Source organism: Sciurus carolinensis, chromosome 1 (assembly GCF_902686445.1).
Source record: "Sciurus carolinensis chromosome 1, mSciCar1.2, whole genome shotgun sequence".
Lineage (NCBI taxonomy): Eukaryota > Metazoa > Chordata > Mammalia > Rodentia > Sciuridae > Sciurus > Sciurus carolinensis.
Window position 1 is genome coordinate 193,338,832 of NC_062213.1, and position 26,822 is coordinate 193,365,653.

The 26,822-nt window shown below is 63.1% G+C and overlaps 1 protein-coding gene across 3 annotated transcripts in view; it reads right to left on the reverse strand.

Moving 5' to 3' along the window:
- The window catches only part of Ephb2 (EPH receptor B2), a 148,961-nt gene extending 125,419 nt beyond the window's left edge, over positions 1-23,542 (reverse strand). For all 3 annotated transcript variants that reach the window (XM_047561849.1, XM_047561840.1, XM_047561831.1), the window contains exon 1: positions 23,334-23,542. In XM_047561849.1, the coding sequence (XP_047417805.1) occupies positions 23,334-23,394 (61 nt within the window). In that variant the 5' untranslated portion in view covers positions 23,395-23,542. The remainder of the gene's footprint in view (positions 1-23,333) is intronic.
- Between the last annotated feature and the right edge of the window lie 3,280 nt (positions 23,543-26,822).

A 26,822-nucleotide genomic window follows, 5' to 3' on the forward strand; every position in this document is an offset into this window, starting at 1 on the left:
CCCAGAGCCGGGCCGCGGGGCGCGGGAGGGGCACCTGCTCACCCCCAGCCCCGGGGCGCGCAGGGCAGGCCGGCCCAGCCACCCCTGGCCACGACTCCCCTAGGGCCACCTGCGTGGGACACCGGAAACGCCTGGCCTGGGTTGGGTGGACGGCTGGCCCTCCGCACAGGTGAGCCCCTTGGGGCCGGGGAACGGCCTGGTGGGCTGCATCCGGCTACGGCGGGATGGCGGACAGGTGAGAGGTGGCGGGGTCAAGGTCAGGAACAAGCACTGCTCGCGGGCCACGGCAGGCTCCAGAGCCTGCCCACCCACGGCCGATGCTAGGGGACCCCACCCTGGCTTAGGAGGGCGCCTCCGCTCTGCCAATGCCAGGCTCGGCCTCCCCAGAAGCCTCTGCAGCAGAGCCCGGCACACACTAGGTCCTCAGCAAACACCTACTGAGTGCAAGAACTGGATACTAGCCAACGACTGCCGTGTGACAGACACTCCTTTACCAACTGCCTCACCAGCACCTGGGTGAATGGGCGGCGGACTGGGGGGAGGGGCTGGGCCGCGAGGCCCCCAGGACGCCACCCAGCCCCCGCGAGACGTCCCGCCTCTTCTTCTTCACCGGCCAGTGGGCTCAGCAGGAGCTGCGAGAAGCAAAGGCCTCAGCAGGGCCAGCGCACGTAGCAGCCACCTCCCCGCCCGCCACCCGTTCTCGTCTCTAATGCTGCCTGGATTCAGCCGCCTCGGAGCAGCCGGAGCATTGTGATGATTCCCTCCCACTTCCAAGGTCTCCTGGGGGTGTCGCGCCGAGTTGTCAAAGCCTCTAGGAGGGAGGAGGAAGCTATTTTTCTGGGCTGACAGTGTGTCCACTCACCCTCATTCATAAAGCATCGGTGGGAGAGCCAGCTGGGGGGAGTCCCTGCGTTAGGCACCAGAGGCCCAGGGAGGAAGCAGAGGGAAATGCTCCACATTCCAGCCTCGTGGAAGAGGCCAGCGTGGGCAGATTACGGCTCCGTGGTGTCCTAAGGCCGTCTACGCGAGAGTCGTGGATAAAGGGTCAGAGCAGGCACAGAGCAGGCGACAAGCAGGAGGGCATCTGAGTTGGGCTTTGAAGGATGAGTAGGAGTTCTCTGGTCAGAGACATGAGAGGAGGGTGTGCATTCTGGGTAACACGGGGCCTGAACGGAGGTCCGGGGGCGTGGGAGTTCACGATGTGTGTGTGGGAGGACTGGAGTTTGGGATAAGGATGAGGAGGACAGCAGAGAGTCATGGGGGCCAGGTCACCAAGCGGGCGGAGCACGACCTTGGTGTTTGAGGCCACAGGAGCAGGGCCTCCGGGGCCTGAGCTGCGCTTCCCTGAGGTGTCCAGCCTGGGGTCCGGTGGTGGCTGCTGGGGTGCAGGGGCGGCTGGAACGGCCAGGGAGGGGCCCAGAGGCCTCCTCAGGCCAGTGGTGGGATCCACAGTCCCCGACACCCCTGGGGGACGCCCTGCGTTCTCGGTCACACACTCTCAGAACCACCCCAGGCCACGGCACGGTGGCGGCCAAGAGTCCCAAGGCCTGGGCCTCCGGCCCTCCTGCTCCCTGGCTGGCGGTCTGTCTCTGAGCTGAGCCCCATCATCCTGGGGAGGCGGCTGACCCCCTGCCGCCACCCCACAGGCCTGGGAAGAAAGCCCCATTCCAGGCCGGGCCCGGGTCGGGGCAGCGCCTTTATCCTCAGTGACCCGCCACCGTGTCCGCGGCACAGGGAGGGAGCGAGGGCAGCTGCCCCCCAAGGGCCTGTGCTGCGGGGCCGGGGCCTCCTGGGGCTCCCAGGCTCCTTCCACCCCCAGAACCACGCTTGTGCCCGGCGGTGACCAGGGCAGCCTGCGGGTGGGGGGCCGCTACAGAGCCCCTGCTGCGCACTGGGCAGCGGGACCCAAGCAGCCCCTGCCTGACCCCCATGGTCTGGGGGAAGGCTGAGCGTCTGGGGGAAGGCTGAGCGTCTGGGGACCCCTGGCCTCCGCCCCCCACGGCCACGCAGGAGGGGCCTCCTGTCCGCAGCCGCCCCTGGACCGGCCTGCTGGCTGCTCCCTGCCCCTCTCCCTCCAGGTGCTGCCCTGCCTCCCCTGGCCAGCTCCTGCGGCCTCCGTGTGTGCCGCGTGTCCCTGCCCCTCCATGGCCGCCAGAACAGCCGCAATCACGACCATCATCATCTTTGTGGTTGTTTGGCTGCTGGGGACGGAACCCAGGGGGCACGCAATGCGCGTCCCGCCACAGTTACGCCCGATCCCACTACCAAGCACTTTATCTTTACAAGCACTTCCTTCCAGCCACGCACGGTGCGTGCTGCCTGGAGCTGAAGTTCAGAGAGGGTCACAGAGCACCAGGTGACTGAGTCAGGACGGGAACCCGGGTCCCACAGAGCCCACGCGCTCATCCACCGAGCAGGACTCCGAAGGCTGCTCTGCTAAAGAGAGGCTCTGCCCCGAGCCCGGGACCTCCTGGGCCCCCAGCCCTCCCCTGTGCGTCTGCTCCTTGGGCAGGCGTGTCTCCAAGGAGCCCTGGGTGCTCCGGCCTGGGGCGAGGGGCTGCAGGTCTAAGCCGGACGCATCCGGCTTCACGGCAGATCTTCCGTCCTGCAGAGCTGAGCGGGGCTGAAGTCTCCACCAGGAAGCCCAGGGGGCGCCCTGCGGGGAGTTCCCAGGGGCCAGGAAGCTCAGTGCCCGCCGGGAGCCGGAGGCCTGGTTCTGGATGCACTGCGGCCTCCTGGTCAGTAAAGCAGGACCTCGGGTCTCCCTGCTGTGCAGGGTTAGTGAGCGCCACCCTCTCTGAGCCGCAGCCTCCCTACTCTCAGGCCGGAGTGCAGCAGGTAAGGTGTGGATCCACCGCCCTGTCTGGCACCAAGCAGGTGCTCAGTGAAACCAGGCCGTCCGCAGAGCAGCACAGGGCAGCACAGGGCAGTGCGCCTGCAGCTGAGTCCGTGAGTCCCGAAACCGCGTCTAAAAGTGTGTGTGTCTCCGATTTCCCAGGAGGGGAGCCCGGCTTTGGCAGCTTCTCAAGGCTCTCTGGGTCTCAAAGGAGGTTCAGAACCACGGCAGGACATTCCCTCGGGTGAGAACACCGCTGGGCCGAGACTGGGGAGCCCTGCCCGCCCGTCTCCTGAGGGTATCAGGGCTGGGAGGCGGGAGAGGTGGCCAGCTGCCCACCACCTGCTGTGTGGGAGGGGAGGGGCGCCTCCTGGCTGTGCTTTGTTTTTGGAGGCCAGGAGGCCAAGAATCTAGAGTCCTGGGATCAACTTCTGGCCAGGTCCCGTCAGATCACGCCAGCCTGATACGGTGCGAAGAGCACAGGCTCCCAGCTGTGTGGCCTCGGGCCAGTCACTGAACCTCTCAGAGACTGAGTCTTCCCGCCTCTCGTAGATGGCCAGCACAGCGCCTCACGGCGGATGTCACAAGGTAACCGCCGGCACGTGACAAGGCCCTGGGACGCACACGCCCGCTGCCCTGCGTGCCAGCTCTGGGTCCACGCGTTGACACTAAAGCTCTCGGGTGAGTATTAAACTTTCTTAATGGGCCTTTCCGGTCACTCCTCTCTCGGCTCCGGGAGACCCGCACAGAGCCTGGCCTCTTTGGGTCTTGGCCCCGCCCTCAAAACTCAAAGGGGCCAAACAGAAAGGTCCCGCGGGGCGAGGCACCCGGAGCTCGGGCCAGTCCTGGGGTCGAAGGTCCACGGGGGCCCTGCCACCTCAACGGGCACGTCTGAGTCTGCGGGGGTGACGTGCCCGGCCCGGGCTGGACGCTGCTGGCAAAAAGAGGCAGAGGAGGTGGCCCCACACGGCTGGGCCTCAGCGGCAGCCCGCCAGGAAACAGGCACCTCTGGGGTGCCCCCCAGGGGGCTCGGGCGGGGGGCTCCACTTCTGAGTCAGAAAACAAAGTGGGGATCCCCTGAATACCGACCTGCCGGCGAAACCACGAGCCCTTTACAGGGAGCACAGGAGGCAGCCCCAAACCCAGCGTGCGCGCCCGGGGCAAGGAAGGAAATGAGGTCACGTGGAAGCGGACGCCTTCCGTCCCGACGGGCGTTTACAAATACTCTTAATCACACGAAGATGGGGAAAGGTTTTCTCAAAAATCAGAGAGGCTCTGGGAGTGGCCTCTGCCCCCACGCCCCAGCCCTCCGGCCTCCGCCCTCCCCGGCCTCCGCCCACCGCCCTCCCCGGCCTCGCCTTTCCCAGGCCCCCGCAGTTCTCCGCACCCGCTCCTGGGAGGCCAGGGCCCGCACATCTGGGCAGAAGGGAGCCAGAGTCCGCCCACCCCGCCCGCTGAGCCCTTTCCAAGAGGTTCCTATTTCATCCTCTGCATCCCCGGGAGGAAGTCCTCTCATTATCCCCGCCGCCCAGAGGCAGGAAGTGCATCAGCCCCAGGACTCAGAAAGGGTGCGTTGCCAGCCTGAGGCCACACAGCCTGTAGACGCGGAGCTCTGGAGCCAGGTGCCTCTCCCTGGAGGGTGCCCTCTCCTGGGCACAGTGGGTGCCCTAGGACTGCTGGAAACCAGGACCTGGCAAGCCGCCCTGGGCGGGAACGAGACAGAGACTGGGCACAGACTGGGTGCAGGTGTCCCCGAGCTGGCTCTTGTGCCTCTGCCCCACGCAGTGGTCACACCTCACAGATGAGGAAGCTGGAGAGGCTTGGGAAGGGGCCCCAGCCCTGGAGCCAGCGGAGCGGCTCCCGCCCTCGGGCACTGTCCTCCGGCTGCCCCACGGAGGGAAAGGGCTGTGTGCAAAGCGCCCTCCGCCTCTCTCCACCAGGGACGCGGCTGGCGCTGGGGCCGCCCGCATGGCTACTGGGGGCGGAATCGGTGGTTCATGTTAGAAACTGGAGGACGAGAGTTCCAGGTCACAAATGCCAGCAGAGCCCCTGGGTAGGTGGGGGTGACGACGGGCCAGGTCAGAGGGCACCCCCCCAGTCACACTGATCAGGGAGCAAGACTGGCCGCGACGGACGGCATCCCTCCCCGGCCCGGCAGCCAGCACAGGCCCCCACCTGGACCTGCAGATCCCTCCCAGCCCCCGTGTCCCCAGCCTGTCCCCTCGTGGCAGTCAGAGCGGCACTTCCTGACCCCAGAACCTCCCACACCCGTCACTCAAGGTGGAAGCCCCCCGGGCACCAGCTTCCACCGTCCCTCACCCTTCAGCTCCAATCTCACTGGAGTCCTTGCACCTCTCTGCCACAGGGCCTTTGCCCAGACTGTCCCCTCCTTCCCGGGGTCCATGGGGCTCCCACCCGCTCACACAGGCCTCGGCTCAGAGGCCCTCCTTAGAGATGCTTCCCCGACCCCTGCCCCCAGCTGGCCTCTGACCCCTTCCTCAGCTGGACTCCTTCCCACCCTCTCCCCACCCCACCCACACATGGAGGGAAAGCCCAATGGGCAGGACAGTCCTGCTGTCCCCTCTAAGCCCTGTAGTCATACACTGGCTGGCAAGGGGCTTGGCGGTCCAGAGCCTGAGAGTCAGTGAGAAGAGAGAGGCCCGGCCCTGAATCCGTATCCGTCCCCTTGCTAGCCGTGTGGCCCGAGGCACTTCCCCTCCTGAGCACCAGAAGCCTCTTCCGTCCATCTGGCAGGAGAACAAGCCCAGCCTCACAGAGGCCGTGCGCATCCAGCGGGAGCCCCGAAGCCAGGCCCAGGAGGCCGGATTCACCTCGGATCCGCAGCCCACCCTGGGTCTGGCCCGGGGCCAAGCCCCTGCAGATTTCAATACCCGTCTGCTCAATTAGAGGGAGATGATGGATGTCACAGCACCCTGCCAACTGTCACCCAGAAGAACAGACAGAAGCCAACCCTCCCTTCTCATGAGAGCGGCGCTTGTTCATTCTCCAACTGATACATATTAATTGAGCACCTACTAGGAGCCAGGCGCTCCAGGAGGCCTGGAGAAGGTGGGAAGCGGTCGAGGCCTGGCCTCTGTGGAGGCTACGGTGTGCTGGGAAGGAGAGAAGGCAGATCAAAGAACACAGACTTCGTAAGATTCTGACTTTGACAGATCTGTGGGGGAGCCTCTGCTGGCGCTCTCTGGGGCTGGTGAAAGACTTCCCTGAAAAAGTGGCCCAGCTGGAGGAAGCAGGATCCTAGCGACAGGGACCAGTCAGTACCAAGGCCCTGTGGTGGACAGAAGCCCAGAGACAGTAAGGGACGGAAAGGCCAGACCGGGGTGGGTGACGGCGAGTCAGAGTGACCAGCGGCCAGATGACAGGGGGAACAGCATCCCCAAATCATTCGGAAGCCCTGGGAACGGCTTAGGGGAGCAGCATGGCTGGAGCCAGGACCCCACCGGGTCCGTTCACCAGAGGGAAGTCTGGGTGCCTCTGCGTCTCAGTGGGGCCCTGGAGGGGGTCGGGCCCCAGCCTCCCAACTAGGAGATTTCGAGGCCAGAATCTCCCGCCCAGGAGAGAAAGCCCACCACCCTGGGGCGGAGCATTCTGAAGCCATCCAGGTGCCCGCGGGCTGAGGTCTGCACCGCCGGCCAAGGTCTGCCGGACAGCACGGTTGCCACACAGGATTATAACTGGCCCAGAACTTCGGGAACCTCGGCGTCGCCCCCAGCCCCGCCCCGTGATCCGGAGCGGGAGGCATCGCCCCACGCCAGCCGCTTATCAGGATGTGTAATTTCTGGAATAAACACAGCTGTGTTTGTTTCTCTCGCCACACTGCAGCCTGAACGGCAGCCGGGCCGCCGCGTGCAGCTGGAGCCTCGCACCTCGGGACCGGGGCCATCAGGGAGCCAGACGTCCTCCCGACGGCCACTGGGCCCAGAGGGTCTGCTGGAGGTCCCTTCTGACCTGGGACACAGGTGGCAGGACCACGGAGGAGGAGGGAGCCTTAGAGGGAAGGAGTGTGGCCTTAGCCATCAGCCGTGGGACGGTCCCCCAGGCCGGGAGCACCTGAGGTCCAGGAAAGGGAAATGGGAAGAACGGGCGGGTGCCCCCTGTCCAGCCCCGACTTGGTGCCAGTCGCTGCGTGCGACAGGCCCCAGAAGCACCCTGGCCTTCACACAGCTCCCAGAGCCGCGGACCACGGGCAAGTCACAGGCAACCCGGGAGCCTCGGTTTCCTCATCTGCAAAGTGGGGCTGCGCACAGCTACTCCGTGGGATTCCTGCAGGTGAAGACCCTGTCGGCTGCAGGCACACTGTGAGGAGCCCACAGGGGTGGGGGGCCCTCGCTCACTCATTTTCAGTCTGTCTGTCGTTATTATCCAACACCCGGAATGTTCCAGGCGTGCTGGCATTTATAAAGAAAAGGAGCGGAGATGGGCGACTGATAACGTTCCCCTTCTGCTGTCGTTACTGTGTCCACTTGACAGCGTGGTCAACAGAGGTTCGGAGCGGGCAAGGAACTTCTGAAAACCTGACTTGCTTCCGTCCACCTCACTCAAGAGGCCCAGGGGCAGAGGACGAAAGATGTGTCCAGGCCTCGGCAAGCAGGAAGGCAGCCGCCAACGTCCAGGGTCCCCCGGGAAGAACCTCAGGGGCTAGGGACCCGGCCCCCAGCTCCGCCCGCCGCGGGCTCTGTGCCTCCCTGTCCAGTCCTGTTTCTCCACATGCCCAGCTTTGACGTCCGCAGGCTGGGCAGGTTCTTGGGGTGCTGCTTGGGTTCCCCGGGCTTTGTGGAAGGGCTGGTTGCCACAAGGTGCCCGTGACCTTACCCAGCACCAAGGAGCGACATGGCAGGGAGGAACAGGGCCCCGAGGTGCTGCCTGGGAGCCAGAGGACTTCAGCGAGGGGACGGGAGGCGGGTAGCCGCCGGCCCTGACCCGGTTCCTCTGCCACGGTCCTGGCGCTGCCGCAGCCTCTGCCCCTGCCAGAGTAGCTAGCTGGCAGGAGCAGGCTGGCCCAGGTCTGGCTCATCAGAGGCCCTGCCGTCCTGCTGGACCTCCAGCCCAGCCTCCCGCTCTGGATCCTCCCGTTCCAGCCTCCACGGCCATTGGCCTCAACTCCTTCCTGCTTGGGATTTCTCTGGGCAGCTTCCTCTTGCTTCTAAGCTCAACCTTGCTTGTCACTCAGGCCTCTCTCAGCCAGACACACCCCTCCCGCCAGCCTCATCTCCCACTCCCCTGGCGCCCTCGATCATTTGCTGCGGTCTCTTTCCAGCCTTGAGGTCTTCGTTCAGGCTGTTCCCCGACCAAGCACACCCTTCGTTCCCTTCAAACAGCTCCTGACATCGCAGGCGGAAGACGCGTCCCCTCTGCCCCAACACACCTGTCTCCCAGGCGAGCACGTGCCGGTGGAGGATCCCTTGTCCTACAGGTTTGGGACCAGAGGGGTTGGGATTTCAACATTTTAAAAATTTTGCGCCATTTGCGTGTGCATGGTAAGACCTCGGGGGATGGGACCGGAGTCTCCACACAACACCCATTCAGGGTCCACGTGTGCCGTGAGCACACAGCCTGAAGGCCACTCTACGTGGCGTTTTTGGCGCACCTGCGTTTTGACTGTGACCTGTCACGTGACGGCAGCTGTGGGACTTTCTACGTGGGGCATCACGGTGGTGCTCCACACTTGGGGGCTTGGGAGCATTTTGGATTTGGGATGTTCAGATGGAGGAAGCTGAATCTGAGTGCAGCCTTGGGTGGTCCACATCTCTTAACCTATAAAACGAGGAGGAACCATTAGCAGGGCAGACGAGCGCGGGGTGGCATCGAGCCCCACAGAGGCCGCTACCACCCGCTGTCCATGCAGCAGGGGAAGGGAGGAGGGAAGAGCAAAGCCGGAGGCGCAGGAGGGACGCTTTGCCCGTCACCTCTGCCGGACGCGACTCGGACACCATGGTGTCCAGTCTGATCTGTTTAGCTCCCCGTGTCTCCTGGCACCCTTGAGGTTCCCCACGGTGAGTGCCGCACGGGCAGACAGAGGAATGGACGAGGGAAGAGGGATTCGGGAAGGAAGGAAGGAGGTACAGACAGATGAGCAGAAACCGAGTCTGGGGAGATGGAAGGGGCCAGCCCAGAGCCCAGCAGCACAGCATCCCACGGCAGCAGAGGATTCTGGGACCAGATGCCAGATCTGTCCCCTGCTGTCGCATCCCCTGGCTCTGAGCTCCGTGCTGCTGGCCAGCATCGGTCTGCGCTCAGTTGGGGTGAGTGGAAGCTCAGGGCAGCGGAGGCCCAGGGGAGTCCCAGCTCCTCCCGCCTATCTCCAGCTCGGGGCACCAGCCCCCGGGCGCAGGAACCTGTCTCCAAGGTGTGAGCCACGTCTGCGGGGAAGCAGGACTCAGGCTGCGGAGAGTCGCTGGGGGCCAGCGTCTCCTGAACTGCCAGCACAGGGACTTTGGCAGATCCAAAGTGGACATCTCAGAAGGTTTCTCCAGACCTGGGGAGTGTGCCCTTTGCCAGCTCCTTCCAGGGCCAGAGCGAGAATGAGGAGGAGGGACAGTCCAGGTACAGAGGGAATGGAAGGGCCGAGGAACACTCCGGGTTTCGGTGTTGGTTCTTTCTTTTTCTTTTTCTTTTTTTGATACCAGGGGTCGAACCCAGGGGCACTCACCACTGAGCCACACCCCCAGCCCTATTTTGTATTTTATTTAGAGACAGGGTCTCACTGAGTTCTTAGTGCCTTGCTGTTGCTGAGGCTGGCTTTGAACTCGAAATCCTCCTGCCTCGGACTCCCGAGTCGCTGGGATTACAGCTGTGCCCCACCACGCCCAGCTGGTGTTTGTTCCTTATTCTGTTCACTTATCCACACATCTATGGAAAACGCACAGCATCCTGTCATCGTCCATCCACCGCTATCCACCTGTCCATCCACCTCTCCATTCGCCTCCCCATCCACCTCTCCATCCACCTCCCCATCCACCTCTCCATCCACCTCCCCATCCGCCTCTCCATCCGCCTCCCCATCCGCCTCTCCATCCGCCTCTCCATCCGCCTCTCCATCCACCTCCCCATCCACCTCTCCATCCACCTCCCCATCCACCTCCCCATCCACCTCCCCATCCACCTCTCCATCCACCTCCCCATCCACCTCTCCATCCACCTCTCCATTCACCTCCCCATCCACCTCTCCATCCACCTCTCCATCCACCTCTCCATTCACCTCTCCATCCACCTCTCCATTCACCTCCCCATCCACCTCTCCATCCACCTCTCCATCCACCTCTCCATCCACCTCTCCATCCACCTCTCCATTCACCTCCCCATCCACCTCTCCATTCACCTCCCCATCCACCTCTCCATTCACCTCTCCATTCACCTCTCCATTCACCTCCCCGTCCACCTCTCCATCCACTTACCTACACACCCTCCATGGAATCTGCCCTCCCCCTCCTTTCCTGTGCATCATCCATCTGAGCGTCAACCTGCCTGTCATTCATGCCACCCTCCTATCCTACACCCATCCAGGCATCATCTCCTCTCCACCCAGCTCCTCACCCATCCAGCCAGCTCCCTGTTCAGCAGCTCAGCTGCTCACCCAACCATTTAACCAGGTACCCTCCAGCCATGGCGACTGAGGCTGTCCCAGCTTGGTTGGGAGGAGGTCAGGCATGCAGGCTGGGTATGTGGGATGGTCTAACCTGGGCAACAGAAAAGAGGGACATGCAGGATACCACACAGGACACAGAGGCCACAAGGATGGAAGGGGGAGGGATCAGAGAGAGGTCACGGCTTCAAACAGGTGCAGACGCTCAAGACCGATCCATTGTTTTGGGGGGCAGGGCAATACTGGGTTGAACCCAGGGGTGCTCTACCACCAAGTTACACCCATGGCCCTTTTTATTTTTTGTTTTGAGACAGGGTCTTGCCAAGTTGCTGAGGTTGGCCTCAAACTTGCCATCCTCCTGCCTCAGCCTCCTGGGTCACTGAGATGCAGGTGTGCACCACGGGGCCTGGCTCTAGCCTGATCCTGACGAGCTGCAGGAGGAGGCCAGAGGGAGGACGTGACGGGGCACCAGGGGGGAGGGCAGGCATGACCTGAAGCAGCGGGGAGCACGGTGGGCTCTGGGGGTCCCACGGGCACAGCTCCGCAGTGAAGCGCTTGCCTGGCACGCGGGAAGGCCTGGCTTCCATCCCGGCACACGACGAAAAAATAGACAGCAAAAGAGAGAAATGCAAAGGCGCGAGGCCTCGTTGCCTGGCAAGCTGTGGCCTGGCTGGTCCTCTGCTCAGGTCCACCAGACGCCATTATCCCTCCTCGCTTCCTCAAGAGCAAGGGCCACGTCCCACCACGGCTGCCCGGGCTGTGCTCTGGAGGCTGCAGTGCAGGTGAACGTGGAGGAAAGTAGGTCCCCAACCTTGTGACAAGGCCACCAAGCAGAGGCAGGTGCATCCTGCTCCACAGTCCACCGCACCCGCGGGACCTGAGTCTTTCCTTCTGACATGAAGAAGGACAAGAGTTCTCGCCCAGCTCCAGTGAGAGTGGCCGGGGCGGGGCTTGGGGAGTGGCAGGTGCCCCCCTCTGCCAGGACTCACGTCCCCCTGTGTGCCAGGGACAGCGGTCTAAACCTAGCCAAGCAGCTGGGCCTTCAGCTGGGCGCAGTGGTGCACACCTGTAATCGCAGGCACCCGGGAGGCTGAGGCCGGAGGACCGCAGCTCGAGGCCAGCCTGGGCAACTCAGCGAGACCCTGTCGCAGAATAAAATGAGTAGGCAGGATGGAGCTTAGTGGCAGAGGGTCCTGGGTTCAACCCCCAGTATCAAAAAAAGAAAAGAAAAGAAAGTGGGCCTTAGACTTACAGGAGTCAATTGCCAGCGAACGTGAGTTCTTTGCAACCCAAGTCCAAGTGGTTTGGGAAAAAATACACACAGGCGCGTTTAGAGAGAGAGAGTGACAAGAAAGTTCCCCACGGCTGAATGTCAAAGACGGGTGTATGAGTTTGTTTTACCGACCTTGAACTTTTCTGTAGGTGTGAATACTAAGAAGAAATGACGAGATCAGCTCTTTGTCGGTCTTTCCTGGAGTCAGGGAGCGTGGGCTCTGGCTCGGGGTCGATCGTGCCCCCAAGCCTTGGTTTTGACCTTGGGAACTGGAGGGTCCTGGTCCCTAGATGGGCCTGTCTGTCACACTCTGCTCTGGGCGCTCACTGCTGCTGCTACTGCTACCGTCCCTGTTATCACGGAGGCCGGGGAGTCTGGGGGACACACTCACCCCTCATTCCCCAAGACCCTCGGCAGGGGAGGCTTCCCTCATTTCGGGATGAAAACCTAAAGCGGAGGAGGAGGAGTGGCCGACCCGGGTGGCACAGCTGTTGAGCGCAAGAGCCAGGATTAGAACACCGTCCTGCCCATCTCCAAAACGCAGGCCACCCCACGCCCCACCGCCTGCCTCTCCGGGCCCTGGGCCAAGGGGCCCAGCCCCGTGGCCCTGCAGCTCCGCTAGGGGACGGTCACAGGAGTCCCCAGCTCCACGGGCACGGCATGCTTCCGGGCCGGCTGGGGCACCAGTGCCAGGGGCTCCTTGGCAGCTCAGAAGCTCTTTCGACTGCTCCTGAGAGCCAGGGAGCTGCCATCTGAGGCCTTGAGGAGTGACAGCTGACAATGCCGGACAGGCAGGGGCACGGCCCAGCCAGGGCCCTGACTCCAGCAGACGCCCTGGGCCGCGGCCCGTCGTGGGTTCCAAAGGCCCGGCGGGCTCTGGCCGAGGCCGTTCCCAGGCCCTGCCGCCCGCGAGAGGTGGAGGAGCCCATTCAGGCGGCCACATCCCACTGTGCGCTAAGCCGCTTTCTCCCCACTTACACATTTCAGATGCTTTTTGTCCTTCCGGCTTCCCATGGACACAGGCCAAGTGACAAGTTGGTGCTGTGGACATATGTCGTCGCCATAATAGGAGCGTTGACCCCACGCTCTCTCCCTGCTGGGGCCAGGCAGCTTGCGCCCCGCCCCTGTGCGGGGCCTGTCCCGCTCCCTGTCACACAGGGCTCTCTCCAGCTCCCAGGCACATCGCACACGCGCAGGGCTCTGATCTGGATCTTTGCACACGCCATCCCCGTGGCCTGGATCGTCCACCCGCCACTTCCTCACCTGGATGTTTCTTCTTTTTATTTTGGTACCAGGGATGGAACTCTGCTGAGGTGGGGGTGGGAGGCGTGGCACTCAACCACGGAGCCACCTCCCCTGCCCTGTGTTGTATTTATTTAGAGACAGGGTCTCGCTGAGTTGCTTAGTGCCTTGCTGATGCTCAGTCTGGCTTTGAACTCTCCCGAGCTGCTGGGATTACAGGCATGTGCCACCTTGCCGGGCCGCCTGCCTATTCTTTAAGAATGATTTTAGCCAGGTGCTATGGGACACACCTGTAATTGCAGCAACTCAGGAGGCTGGGGCCGGAGGATCACAAGTTCAAGGCCAGACTCTGCAACATAGCAAAACCCTGTCTCCAGATTTTTAAAAAGGGTTGGGGATGCCACTTTGTGGGGAAGTGCCCTGGGTTCAATCCCAGTACCACAAAAGTGAAAAAGAGTCTTCGAGTCGCTTCTCCCACGAAGCCTTTCCTAACCTCATGCCACAGTTGAGGAAGCTGAGCTCAACCAGGGAAGTTAAAAGGGCCAGTGTCGTGCTGTCCCCAGGGTCAGAGCCAGAGGTTCACCCGGCATGGTTCCCCAGACAGGTGCTCCATCCCACCAACCGTCCTCAGCAAGAGGAACCCGAGGGAAGACGTGCTCTCTGCCTTCACACCAGATGTCACAGATGGCTCTTACATTCCTGGATTCTTCTGGAGAGGGGGCAACGGGGACGGTGTGGGGAGGTTACAGGAAAACGGACTCCCCAGTTCAAGGCTAAGGCGTGTCCTAAGTCGCTGCCCACAAGCACAGTGACCAAGGTGAATCGCTGCTGCCAGAGCCACTGTGCACAATAGCGATGACAATACCCGGCTGCTCTGCCCCCAAACACCTGCACCAGAGCTCGTAACTGCCAGTGAGCCGTATCCAGGCGGCCAGCGGGGTTTGGTCTGGTCAAACTGCATTCGAGAATAAAATGCGGGACTATCCACACCAATTTTCCCACAAACACCAAAGCTCTGCGAACCAGACCTGGCAAAACAGCCCCGAGTCCCGCCCAGAGAATGGCCAGGTGGGGGTGGCTCCCGCCACCTTTGGGGTGGGCACGGGCTCTGCCTGGGACACCACTGTCTGACCAACACCTACTGTCCTCACTCAGCCACAGCCGGGTCAGCTCGTGGGTCTGGGGTCTCCGACCCGGACTCTTGTCATTTATTACCAGTGTGACATTGGGCTTGGTTTTCCTTTGGTCACCAAGTAGAACCCCCATTCTCGCTCAGGGGTTAAGGACATAAACCTCGACATCCAGGCTGCTCCCCCACGCGTCTTGGGGGTGACGCCCGGAGCTCAGTGCCCGCACCCCCACTTCCCTGTTGGCACAAAGCTCTGTATACACTGGGCCAAACTTCCCAGCAGATCTGACAGCCACTGACTGCCATGCTGACACCATACTGACCGCCACACTGATCGCCATGCTGACCAGCATACTGACCACCACACTGACCACCACGCTGGCTGCCATGCTGGCCGCCAAGCTGACCACCACGCTGACCACCACGCTGACCGCCACATAGACCGCCATGCTGACCAGCACGCTGACCACCACACTGACCGCCACATAGACCGCCATGCTGACCGCCATGTTGACCACCACGCTGGCCGCCACGCTGGCCACCACATGCCTGTACAAGTTTCTCTTCTCCAAGGCCTCCTTGTGCATGTGGTGGCCGCCAGTCCAGCAGAGAATGACCACCACGGCACCTCCACGGTTCTCCCGCTGAACGAGGGACCGGCTGCCCCTTGGCACAGCCTTCAGCAATTACGACCCCCAACTCACCCTGGAGGACGCGCCCGAGGGGGCCAGGCTGGCCGTCCTCGCCACAGGCCCACCGTGGTCCCAGCCCTCAGCTCCCACCTCAGCAGCCCCGGGCCTCCTGCTCTGGCCTCCGCCTCACGCAGAGCCTGGAACACCGTGCCTCTGGGCTGCCCTTCCGCTAACCTGGAGCCCCCTAGCTGCACACGGACCTATTTCCTGCCCACGGTGAACTAGGCTTGGTGCTGGCGACGGGACAGGAGGGGAAGGTCAGAGTCCCTGCCCTCCTGGGGCCGCAGACAGCCCTGGAAGGCAAGGGAGTAAGTGCCAGACCTGGAGGCGGAGCGCCCGGCTTCCCGTGCCCCAGCGCTGGGCGCTCAGCTCCACTCCAAGCGCAATGCTGCCCCGTGAGCCGTGGTCTAGAGCACGTGGGGTGGCGTGGCAGGAGGGGACCGAGCTCTGAGCGCCCCCTCCGACAGGCGCCCCTGGGGACAACCGGACAATGCCCCAGGACCATTACCCACGTTCGACTCTACGTGTGAAGCCACCGAGTGAGAAACGGGGTTTCTCTCGAAGGACTGGACAGAAAATCAAGGGCCATGTCTGTCCCTCCCCTCGAGCCTGACCAGGAGGCCCGGGATGAATCCGAGCTGGCTTTGTGACTTGCTTTGAATGACAGAATGCTGCGGGGGAGGGTCGTGACATTAGCGCGAGGCCCTCCGGAAGTCCTGAGGGGCTGGCAAGGGCTTGCCCAGCCCTGCAGGGCCCTGGGCTCGGTCCTCAGTACCCTAAAACAAAGGGAGTCCTGCAGGTCCGCCTCGGCCTGGGAGAGCCGCCCTCGGGGAGGGCAGCCCGGTCTAGACTGGTGTCGGAGGCAGTGACCCTGCCAGGGCCACAGAGCGGCACAGGGGGTCGAGACCAAGCTTCAGGCCCCTTGCTGGGTGACCCTGGCTGACACCCCACGGAGCCCAGCCACCCCGCTGAATCGGGAGAACCACTAAATCGTTGTCGGGAGCCAGAGGGTTTTGGGGTGGCTTAGGACACAGCACTAGATGCACTCCCCAAGCCCCTCCTCCCCGCCTGAGGCCCAGTCCTGGGCACTGGACCCTGGAGCTGGAAGGAGCCCCCAAGGCCACCGAGTCCCACCCCCTCATTACACAGAAGAGGCAGCTGAGGCCCAGGTTGCGGTCAGGGGCAGCCCCAGGAGGCAACTTGAACCCGAGGGGCCCGGCGGCCACACCGAGGCGGGCTCACACGTCCCGTCTGAAGGGGCTGCGGCTCCCCAGCTCTAGCCCCCTGTGGCCGAGTGGGAATGGGGGCCCCGCAGAGCCAGATTGAAGGACTTTTGGAGCAGCAAGAAACAGGATTTTTCTGTGAAATCTCTTCATTTCAAAATGAGGGCTAAGAATTCAAACAGACTCTCTGATCTCTGGGAGGCTGGGACTGGCCTTGGCCCTCGAGTTTGGCCCAGGCACCCGCTTTGGGCAGATCATATTATTCCCCCAGGCCTCAGTTTCCCCGTCTCTGAAATGGGCCCCAGGGCTCCCGTCCACCTACAGGGCTGCTGTGAGACCCGATGAGCTCATGTGCTTGGACGAGCAGCGGCCGGCGGTCCCGTGACCGTCCCTGGTCCTGGCTGTCTGTGGAGGAACCTTCCCACATCATGAGTTACCACCCGATTTGTCTAAGTTACAACAACATTATTCTGACCATTATGACAGAGATTGTCTTTTTATGGCAGGTTTGTGAGTTCCAGAACCCTCCCGCTCGCATTATCTCAGGATGTGGACGGAGTCAGAGGCTGGACGGCTGCCCTGGAGACCCGCACAGAGCCAAGCCTTTCCCCTGAGCCGGCAGGCGCCTTCCAGAAGCGGCTAGAGAGAAGCGCGCGGGCTCAGAGTCTGAGCCCAGGCCCAGGGTTCAAATCCCCGCTGTGCCATTTCCTCTGTCCTTGGGCCGAACGCTCTCTAAGCCTTGTTTCCCTCATCTGGAAAATGGGTGTAATCGGGCACCTCGCGTGGGCTGCTGGGGCAATGCGGATGGTGGCCTTAGTGTCACGTCGGGCACAAGGACCGATGTGGCATGGAAGTGGGCACTGGAGTCGCTGGGCCAGGCGGGATCCTGCCCCTGCTGAAGTGGGTGGGCCTCAGAGGAGAGCCTCCAGGGAACCCAGGGGCAGGCGCAGGCCTCTCCCTCACCCACGAGAGATGGGCCCTGGCCCTCCCGACTAGGCCCTGACTTCTTCATGGAGGGGCAACAGGCGGGGGCGAGCTGGAGGGGAAGGGAACCTCTCCAACGGCGCCTCCTCCCCCACTCGGGCCCAGTTTCCCACTGGTACCGGGCAGTGGCCCACAGTCCCTAGGTGCTTGTGCTCCAGCCCGGAGGCACGCACCTAGCCCTGTCTTCCTCCGACTGACACATCTGCTCCTCCAAACCACCCCGAGGGCTGGAAACTATCGTCACCCCCATTTTAGAGACTAGGGGACCAAGGTTCAGAGAGGGTAAGTCACAAGTCAGAGGATGCACAGAAAGGGATGGCCTGACTCCAGGGTCTGCTGCTTAGGGAAATTGAGTGAAAGTGGCCAGGGCCAAACTAAAGGGCTGAGGACTTCAGAGGAGGGGCAGGGGCTGCTGAGGTCTGAGTCACGACGCAATCTGATCTGCCTACGGCCCCACTGTGAGCCTTCAACATGCCCTGTATCCAGTTTGCAGATGAAGAAACTGAGGCCCAGAGAGGTCAGAGAGCAGGCCATCTCCCCCTCAGAGGACGTGGGGCAGCAGATGGCCTCAGGAAAGGTCACCTAGCCAGACTCAGGCTTTTGTGGCCTGGGGGGAGCCCCCAGGTGACTCAGGGACACTGGGGAGACAGGTGTCCCCTCCCCTATTCTCCGGAAGGCAGCTGCTTTAAAAGGCCCTAAAACGCTTGCTCGCAAGGCGGCCTTATCAGGCTGATCCCAATCAGGAAGCTTCCAGGTGCTGCCACCAACGGCCGCCCCAGGCCGCCCCACCCTGGACGGTGCTCTGCAAACACCCCCCAACGGCCGCCCTCTTCACGCCCGGCGCAGGAGGTGGGCGCGGCGCCGACTGATTCACTTCACTTCAGTCTTTCCCAGTTTCCGCCTGAGCTTCCGCCTCCTCTCCCAGGGGTCCTGGGCTTTACCCCAGGCCACTGCCCGTGGAAGGACTGGAGAGGGTGCTGGGAACACAGAGTCCCCACCTCGTCCCCACCCTCCGGCCCAGTCAGGAGAGCCAGCCAGGCCACAGGACGAGCCGGGCCTGGGTGGGAGGCCAGGAGCCCGCCCTCACGTGTACCCACCTGCCCTGATGCGTACCCACCCGCCCTCACGGGCAAGACCCCCGCCTTGGCCAGCCCAGCCTCCTGCCACCAGCCAGCGCCGCCCGCCACCTCCTGCTGGGGCTCCTGGTCTCAGGCCTGAACTCACAGGCGGGCTCTGGGCAGGTGACCACTCACTACCTGGGCTGAGACCCACCCACCTGGAGGAAGGGGCCAGGGGCCCAAGGACAACTGCCGGAGGGAGGGGCCCCAGCAGGGCGGGGGGCAGTGGGGGCTCACTCAGGACTCCAGGGGCCCGGGGCAGCCTGGGGTCCTCGCGATGGTGTTGAGAATCTTCCGGTCCCAGGAACGCCCGCCCGGAAACCCACCTCAGCATCCTCTGTTGCCTGTGATCTCAGGGTGGTCAGAGAGCCCCAGGCCAGGGGCCCCCGGGAGAGCCGCCCTGGCCTAAGAACCTACGCGGTGCCCAGCGTGGTCCTGAGGCAGAGCAGAGGGGCAGCAGGCGGCTCACAGTGTGGGGCCACCGTCCCCAGGCTGGGGTGGGGCTGGGGTGGGGCTGGGGGAGATGCTGAGGGCCGATTTGACCCCCACAACCCAAACGCTGCCAGGGCCAGGTCAGAAGCCCGCCGTCACAGAACACACCCTGGGTGCGCCAAGGAAGGGGACCGGGACCGGCACATCATGGACATGGCCGTGTGCCTGAGCGGCTGGCGGCCCCCCGGGTGTCCCTGGGGACCTGAGGAGGCGGAGGCCAGGGCAGCAGGGCACCAGGCTCAGGGCACACGGCACCCGGTGCCGGGATTTGAACCCAGGTCCGCCTGCCCCGAAGGCTGCCCCTTTCTCCTCCCCATGCAGTCCCCTGCTCCCCGCCACTCCCAGAACCCCGTCTCCCACCCAGCACCGGACTGGGCGCTGGTGACCCTGGAGATCCCACTGACGGAGGAAGGGGTGGGCAGACCGCTGCCTTCTGAACTGGACAGCAGCTGGATGGTCACTCTGAGCCCGGGGCTCCTGGCTGAAAGCGCCCTCCTCGGAAGTGAGGAGAAGACACAAACATTAAAGGGACTCCACCCAAATTCATCCACGAAGATCACCAGGTCCCTGAGCCGGGTGGAAGGGACGGGGCGGGAGGGGCCGGGCGGGCCCTCCACTGCCATCGGCCACGCCTGAGGACACTGCTGGCCCATCTGCACCCCTGCTCAGCTGGGCTCTCCTGTTCACTGTCCCCAAACACCCTCCTGCACCCCTGCTTGGAAGACCTGGGCGTCTCCCTCCAGGAAGCCCTCCTTGATTTTTCTGGCCAGGTGGTTCTTGTCCTTGTCCCTGTATCGTCTGCCTGCTGCCCGACATGACAGGACACACATTCCTTCCCTCCCTCCACACGCCAGCGATTCATGCAGTGTCCCCGGCCTCGTTCTAGGCCTGAGCCCCCGCAGGGCTGGGTACGGTTCTAGGCCCTGGCAATGCCACGTGGTAACCATGGCAACAAGCAGGTCTTCTCCCCGGGAGTTCAGACTAGCAGCCCAGGTGTACACGGAACAAGGAACCAACAGGTGTCTGACTTTGAGGGGGCAGTGGGTGCCCCGAAGCCACCCAGAGCCGGTGGGATGGAAAATATCAAACCTGGGTCTGTTCAAGATGAGGCCATCGTGGGAAGGACCCTGGGAAGGTGGCATTTGAACAGAGCTCTGGGACCACAACTGTGGGCACGAGAATGTGCCAGATGGGTCCCCGCCCTCGAGGAACTCGGTCTAGCCAGGAACAGGCAAGTTCATCTTGTTGCAGCGACGCAGGGCCAGCTCTGGCTCACCTGAACATCCCTGAGCTGGAAGTCACTGATCTTTTCAAACACAGATCCGGTCAGGTCCCTCGATGGCTCAAGAGCCTTCAATGGCTCCCTACTGCCCTCAGCACAAATCCAAACTTCTCAGCCTTCTATCCCAGCCTTTCTGGACATGCCCTGCACACCCAGGCTCAGTCTCGCCTCCGCGGCTGCCCTCAGTGCCCCTCCCCTCGGACATGGCCAGGTGAGCCCCTGACCCTCCGTTCCCTGCCTTCCCACCTGCTGTTTCCTTTTTCAGGCAAAATTCTCCTCAGCCCCCGGATCCCAACCAGCTGCACAACTCGGAGGAGCACAGCCCGTTAGCGTGTCAGGCGGCGAGGAAGGCTCGCTGCAAGGAGAGCTGAGGACACGGGCGGAGCGCGGGACCCTGAAGGCCGAGACAACCCTCTCCCACCCCACACGCTGCCCCGGGGACCCACGATGGCCCCCCGGCACCCCTGGGGACACGCTTCACAATTCTATCTTGCCAACCGCCTTCCCGCGGGCTCGCCCATCTCCCCGCCTGCCGGGGGCCCGGCACCGCCAGCCTGAGAGCAAATGAAAGCCCAGGAGACCCCGACCTCTGGATCCCATCTAGTGGCGGGGCTGCCACTGTCCTCTTCTCCTGTTGAATGTGTCCCCTGGGTGCCTTGTCCCTCTCGCAGCCTCGGCTCCAGATGTTCTGTGCTCTGTTTTTCTTGGAGGGGTCCCGTGGTTTGGGGGAGATACGACGCATAACATCCTAACCCAGGAATCCCCTCCCGACACACACACACACGCGCACACACACACACACACACACACGCTCTGGAACACTCCCACGCCCGCTCCTCACATTCCGCAGGCCCGAGCTGGGGATTTCCTAGGGCCGGGGCGCAGGCTGCCCGGCCCTGGACTGAGAGGCTGCGGAGAGACAAGGGAAGGGAGTGGCGGCCACATGGCTCCGGGTGCTGGGAGCCACACGGCTGCCCTCCCCGGCCCCAAGCCTCTGTCCTGTTCCCCCAGGCCGAGCTGCTTCCAGGGAAGGCGGCAGGTGCCCCCAGGATGTGCCGTGGGCAGCACCACCCACCCACCTTCCCCTCCACCAAGGCGATGCCCAGGGCTTAGAGAGGGCTCTTCCCTATCTGTGCCCTCGACTGATCCTTAAAGACCCTCCATCAGACAGACGGACAGGCAGTATGATCGCCCTGGTTGGATGGATGAGGGAAAGCCGGATGTGCACACAGGAGGGGACCCAAGACATGGTGGGACCCTTTCACACCCAAGGGAAATGGGCTCCAGGAGGGAAGGGGCTGGCAAGGGTCCCACGGCACACCAGGAGCGGGCCCTGACCTCTGCCAGCGCCCATCCATCTGGCCAGTTCTGGATTCACTCCCAGTGGAGCACATTCCTTAGGGTCCGGGGCACGAGGGGAGCGCCCGAAGCAAGTTCTGGGGTGCACTGAAGCCCTCCTTTCACCTGGCTGCTCACCCTCCCGTGGCCTGAGCCACCAACTGGCCCTGTGTCCGGGGCCAGGGTAGTCAGGCCGCAGCCCACCAGATTCCAGCCACCCCTGCCAGGGTCAAGGCTGGACAGACGTGGCCCTTCCATCTACCCCACGGTAATTAAAAACACACCCAGGCCTCTTCCAACACCAGAGAGGCCAATTTTCTTCCCCTCCAGCACCGCCGACTGCAACCTAAATAGCAATATTTATGCCAAGCTCCCATAATACCGTAAACATCCCAACGTACAGCGGGCCAGCGCATGAGTCATCTCCCCAAAGCCAGAGTTAGTAAGTGGTACCTCAGCCGTATTCCAGGGAGCTCCGGCCAGCAGCCGGGCCCCAGGGCTACCCTTCCACACCCAGGGCCCATGGCACCTCGGTGCCTAGCAGCCCCACTCTGGGAAACCACAGGCAGCCACCAAATCCTCCAGGAGCCAGAGGACAGCTGCCTCCGTGCCAGAAACCGTGGCTGCCATCCAGGGACACCCTCCCACCCCCCGACTGTGGCCACTAAAGTGCTCATTACTGAGAGAAAGTAAAGTTATAGCACGGGGCCCCCCAGCGGGCCACCCCCAGAGGCTGTGACCTCCATGCCAGGTCTGACCAGGGCGGTTTCCACTGCAGAGGGGAAGGGCCATCACCTGAGTGGCCAAGCAGAGGGTCAATATGCCTCACCCCTCAGCCTCTGGGGCAGAATCCTGGAAGGGGTCATCCACTAGGAACAAGAAAACCCAGCCAAAAGTGAGTCCTCTTCAAAGACCTCAGATCCGGTTCTATTTTTTCCCCAGCAGCTCGGGAGAGACTCTGCCCTTTTCTGAGCCTCAGTTTCTCCATTCGGTCACGAGGAGTACGAGGCATACCCGGCTGGCTCCCCGGCAGACTTACTTTGAAGGATTCAACACAATTGCGGGTGGGAAGGCACTTTGTAAAGCTTAAAGTACCTTGTCAACAGCGCAGCACGTTGTAAACCACAGAGCGCTCTGTACAGTGCAAAGTACTTCATAAACTGTAAAGCGGCTTGAAAACTGTAAAGCGCAGTGCACATGAGAACCATTATTCAGATCCATTGCTGCCCTACGAGCTCGGCCGTTCCTGGTGGACACGCCCAGACCCCACTAACAACTTTCCCTCCAGAGCCAGCAGGCCGGGGAGGCCCGGCAGCCACCCCTGCCCCCCTGGGGGTCGGGTGGTACCAACACCAGAGGCCACGGGGAGAGGGCCAGCCGACCCTGGCCAAGGCCAACACATGGCACGGGCATCTGGTCCAGCCCTGATGGCAGCTGGAGAGTTCCCGGGGCTCCTGCCGCCACGCTGAGCCCCGACACCCCGCGGGGCGGTGGCCGGCGGGGGGTGCCCGGAGACCCCGCGCGGCGGAGAGATGCCCACGGACCCATCCCCCGCGCAGTCCTCCCGGGGAGGGGACCCCATTGTACGCCGCGGGCGATGGGCAGGCACGGGCTCGGGGCTGGCGCGCTCGCTTGCACTCCGCCGCTCCCCGCTCTCCGGTCGCCGGGCCCCATTCCGGGGGCGCGGACCCGGGGCCCCCACCCGGGCCAGCGCGGAGCCTCCCTCCCTCCGCTGCCTGCCAAACTTTGCAGCCCCGGCTGCGCGCCGCGGCCCCGGCCCGCGCCCTCCACCCGGTGCCGAGCCAGGCCGGGCGGGCGCGAGGGGCTGCGGGGCCGGCGGCGGGCGCGCGTGGGCAGCCCCAGGCCCTGGGCGGCGCTCGCCCGGCTGGCTACAAAGCCGCGGCAAGATGGTCCCTTCGCCTCCTCCTGGCACAGTCAATCAGCGCCCGCCGCTCCCCGGGCGCCCCGGGGCCCGCGCCTCCCGCGCGGCCGGACACACCTCCCCGCGGCCACCTGCGCCCGGCGCCCGCCCCGGGGCAAACTTTGCGGGCCGCGGGCGGAGGTGGGCGCCGGGGCCGCCGTGCCGGCCCTCCCCGCCCCCACCGCGCGCCCGCCGCTCACCTTCCACGGCGGCGAGCAGCGGCAGCAGCAGCAGCGCGGCCCCCAGCCTCCGCAGGGCCATGGCTGCGCTTCCCGGCGCCTCGGGCCGCGGCGCCGCGGGGCCCGGGCGGCCCGGGCGGGAGCGCGCGCCCCGGGCTCGGGGGGCCGGGGGGAGCGGCGAGGCGCGGCGCACACACAGCCGCCGCCACCGCGCAGCCAGCAGAATGAGCCATCCAGCCCGGGCAGAACGGGGACCCGGGCTCCGCCAGCGCTGGGCACGGCCCACCTGAGCCGCGGGCGCGGGGGGAGCCCGGCTCGGCCGCCGCCCCCTGCGCGCGCCCCGCGCCCCGGCCGGCCGCGCGCCGCCCCGAGCCCGGCCCCCGGAGTCCGCAGGGCCACCCCCGGGCAGCGCGGGCGCGGGGGCGCGGCGACCCCGCGCGCCGGGGTGAGCGGGACCCCGGGTTCCCCCCGCGCAGCAGTGGTCTCTCCCGGCGCTGTGGCTCCTCCAGATAAAGCAGCGATTTCAGCCCAAATGTTTCTCAATTTTTATTGAATGCTGCAAAGCCGGAGAGCGTCTGGCGCGGCTGACAGGGGCAGGGAGAGGGGACCCGGGGGGAGGGCGGGGGAAGGGGCTGCCCAAAGCGGGGGCCGGCCCTACCTGTCAGGGCTGGGAGTGCCACCCCCTCGCCTCGGCCCTGCCACCCGGGTCCCTGCGGCTTCGAAAGGGACCGAACTGCAATGAATGAGAAAAAAAGAGGGGGTGGGGGGAGCTGGGAACAAAACAGGCGGCTTTCCCAGGCGCTGGGGCTGGGCTGGGGCCTCCGACGGGGAGAGTGGGCCTTGGCGCTAACCAGCGGGCCTGGGGGGTTCACTGGGCAGGGGCGGGGCGGGCTCTGGCAGGCAGACCCCAGGCCTCCCATCCGTGCCTTGTTGTGAGCGAGCCCACCAGCCCCTCCCTGCAGACCCTTCTATCTGTACATTGTATTTCTCCTTCTCTGTTGATCTTGTTCCCATTGCGGCCTGAGCGCCGAAGGGCGGAGGCGGCCCACGGGGGTATCTGAGCCCAGCACGGTCCACCCCACGCTGTGGAATGGACCCGCCTGGCAGCCACGATTTAGTGCACGGTGTCCCTTCAGGGAGGACACGACCCCTCGTTCCATTTCCGTGGGCTCGGCCCACTCTGACAGTCTTCATCACCGTCATCATTAGCAGGCTGCGCTGAGGCCGGGTGGTGGGCGCGCTGCAGGGGGCCTGGCCCTTAGGAGCCGCACTCCCAACAAGCCAGCGTCCACCAGGAGCTTCCCACCGTGGGCTGGGTGCGAGGTGCCAGTGGAGGGACAGTCTGTCAAAGCCCAACTGTGCCACCCAGACTTCTACCCCTTTGTCACACAAATTATCAAAATGTCCCAGCAATCCCTGCCCAACAGTCCATACCAAGAAAATGGCACCACAGACTTTGGTTTGGAAAATAGGGTCATCCTTTGAGGCTCTACCTGAAATAGGGGTCATCTTGGAAGGCCACCCAGAGGAGCAGGAGTGATCAGGAGTGAGCAGGGAGAGCAGAGGACAGGGAGTCCCCCTCTTGAGCCTGCAGACTCCTCACCAGGGACAAGATTCACTGGGATGGAGCTGGCTTTTATATTCAGTTCCTGCTTGTCAGGCCTTCTGGGGGATCCAAGGTTTGAGGGACCCTGAGCTTGTCCCACTTTGGGGCAGGACCCTGTCTCCTGCAGCTCTGAATTGTGGTACTTATCAATGTCAACCCCAACTCATCCAGGTGCCTGGCCCCTTCCCAAGAAATTTTTGGCCTCCAGAAGTATTTATTGAGCACCTACTAAGTGCCAAGTGAATTCAACTCTTCTGCTTTATTTCTATCCCCTGAAGTCCTTGTTAACACCTTCCAGCCCAGTGGCTACTTCCCTCTTTAACTCAATATAAGAACAGCAGAGACAGGCTTGAGATGCAGCTCAGTGGTGAGCACTTGCCTAGCATGGGTGAGGCCCCTAGTGCTGCAAAAGGAAAGAAAGACAGAAAGAAAGAAAGAAAGAAAGAGAGAGAGACAGAAAGAAAGAAAGAGAGAGAGAAAGAAAGAAAGAAAGAAAGGCAAAAACGAGCATTTGTCGAGGACCTGGTACCAGGCCTGAGGCTGAGCTTTGCTTGTCCACCAGTCCCCTTAATCTTTTCAACCCTTCGAGGTGGGTGCTGACCTTGTCAGCTGATGACACCCAGGACCAGGTCATGCAGGAAGTTGGAGCTCGGATTCAACCCCTTCCGCTGACCAGTGCTGATGCCTGCGCCCTTCGTGGGCACACAGAGCTCCGGGACTCAACTCCCCACATCCCATTTCACAGGTCAGCAAACTGAGGCCTCAAGAGGAACATGAACCACCAAAAGTTACAGTTAAGTAGCCATCGATCCTGGGCCTTTACCTGGCTGCGTGTAGAGCCATGGTAATTATAAAGTCTCCCTTATCGTCCCTCCTTTTCTCCCTTAAACGTTGCTTTATTCCCTGTTTGGGGTCCTGGGATTTGCCATCCAGCAGGCCCTTCCAGCCTGGTCCCTTGGCAGCTGGCTTGGGCTGTCTCTGTGCACCTGGCCTTCTCCACTCCCAAGACTCGGGTTCCACGAGCTGTGACTGACATGGGCCTCTCCCCTCCTGCCCAACCCATTTGCTTATGAGGTTTCCTGAAGGACGAGGAGCCTGTCCCTGCGCAGTCCCTCCTGTGATCTCTTCCAATTTACATAGTATTCCTACCACCCCTGCAGACCGCAGGACCAGCCGGCAGTGCCTGGAAGCGACACTCCAGGGCTGCAGGCCCAGAGGGTATCTGACCCACTCCCCTGGCTGCAGAGGAAGAGGCGGCTGGGAGCTTCGTGTCTAATGACAACAGCTCCTCGCATTTGCAATCACACTTTAACAGTTTACAAAGCAGCGTTCACACCCATCAGCTCGTTCCTGCTAATTCAACCAGCCTATCCTGCAAGCCAGCCCCACAGCCCAGCGCAGCCGCAGCCGGGGCGGGGGTGGGTGCTCCTGGCTTCACAAGGGGAAACTGGGACCCAGAGAGGGAAGGTACTTGCCCAAGGACACTCAGCAGATTTTGTTGGGTTTTGGTGCAGCTGGAGAGAGGCTTCAGTGACCTGACTTGTCCATGTCTCTTTCAATCAAATCTGATTGACAAACATTAGTGGGGCATCTCTTGCATGCAGGCCCTGGGGAGGCGGGGCCGCCCAGCTGTGCACTGACCATCAGGGCTCTGCTGTGGGGAACCTATATAATGACAAGATAATGACAAGAGTGAGAAGTGCTAGCAAGATAATAAAAGTAGGAAGATAATAAAATGGGCAGAGGGCGCAGTGATGGACGAAGGGGAGGGGCACAAGAGGGCTGAGAGCCAGATGGTGAGGAATTCCTTCAACAAACCTGGGAAGAGGGTTCCCAGGGGAACGGGTTCTGAAAGCGAAGGCCCCGAGGCGGGAACCAGCCAGTGCCTTCCCTACCCGGATGCA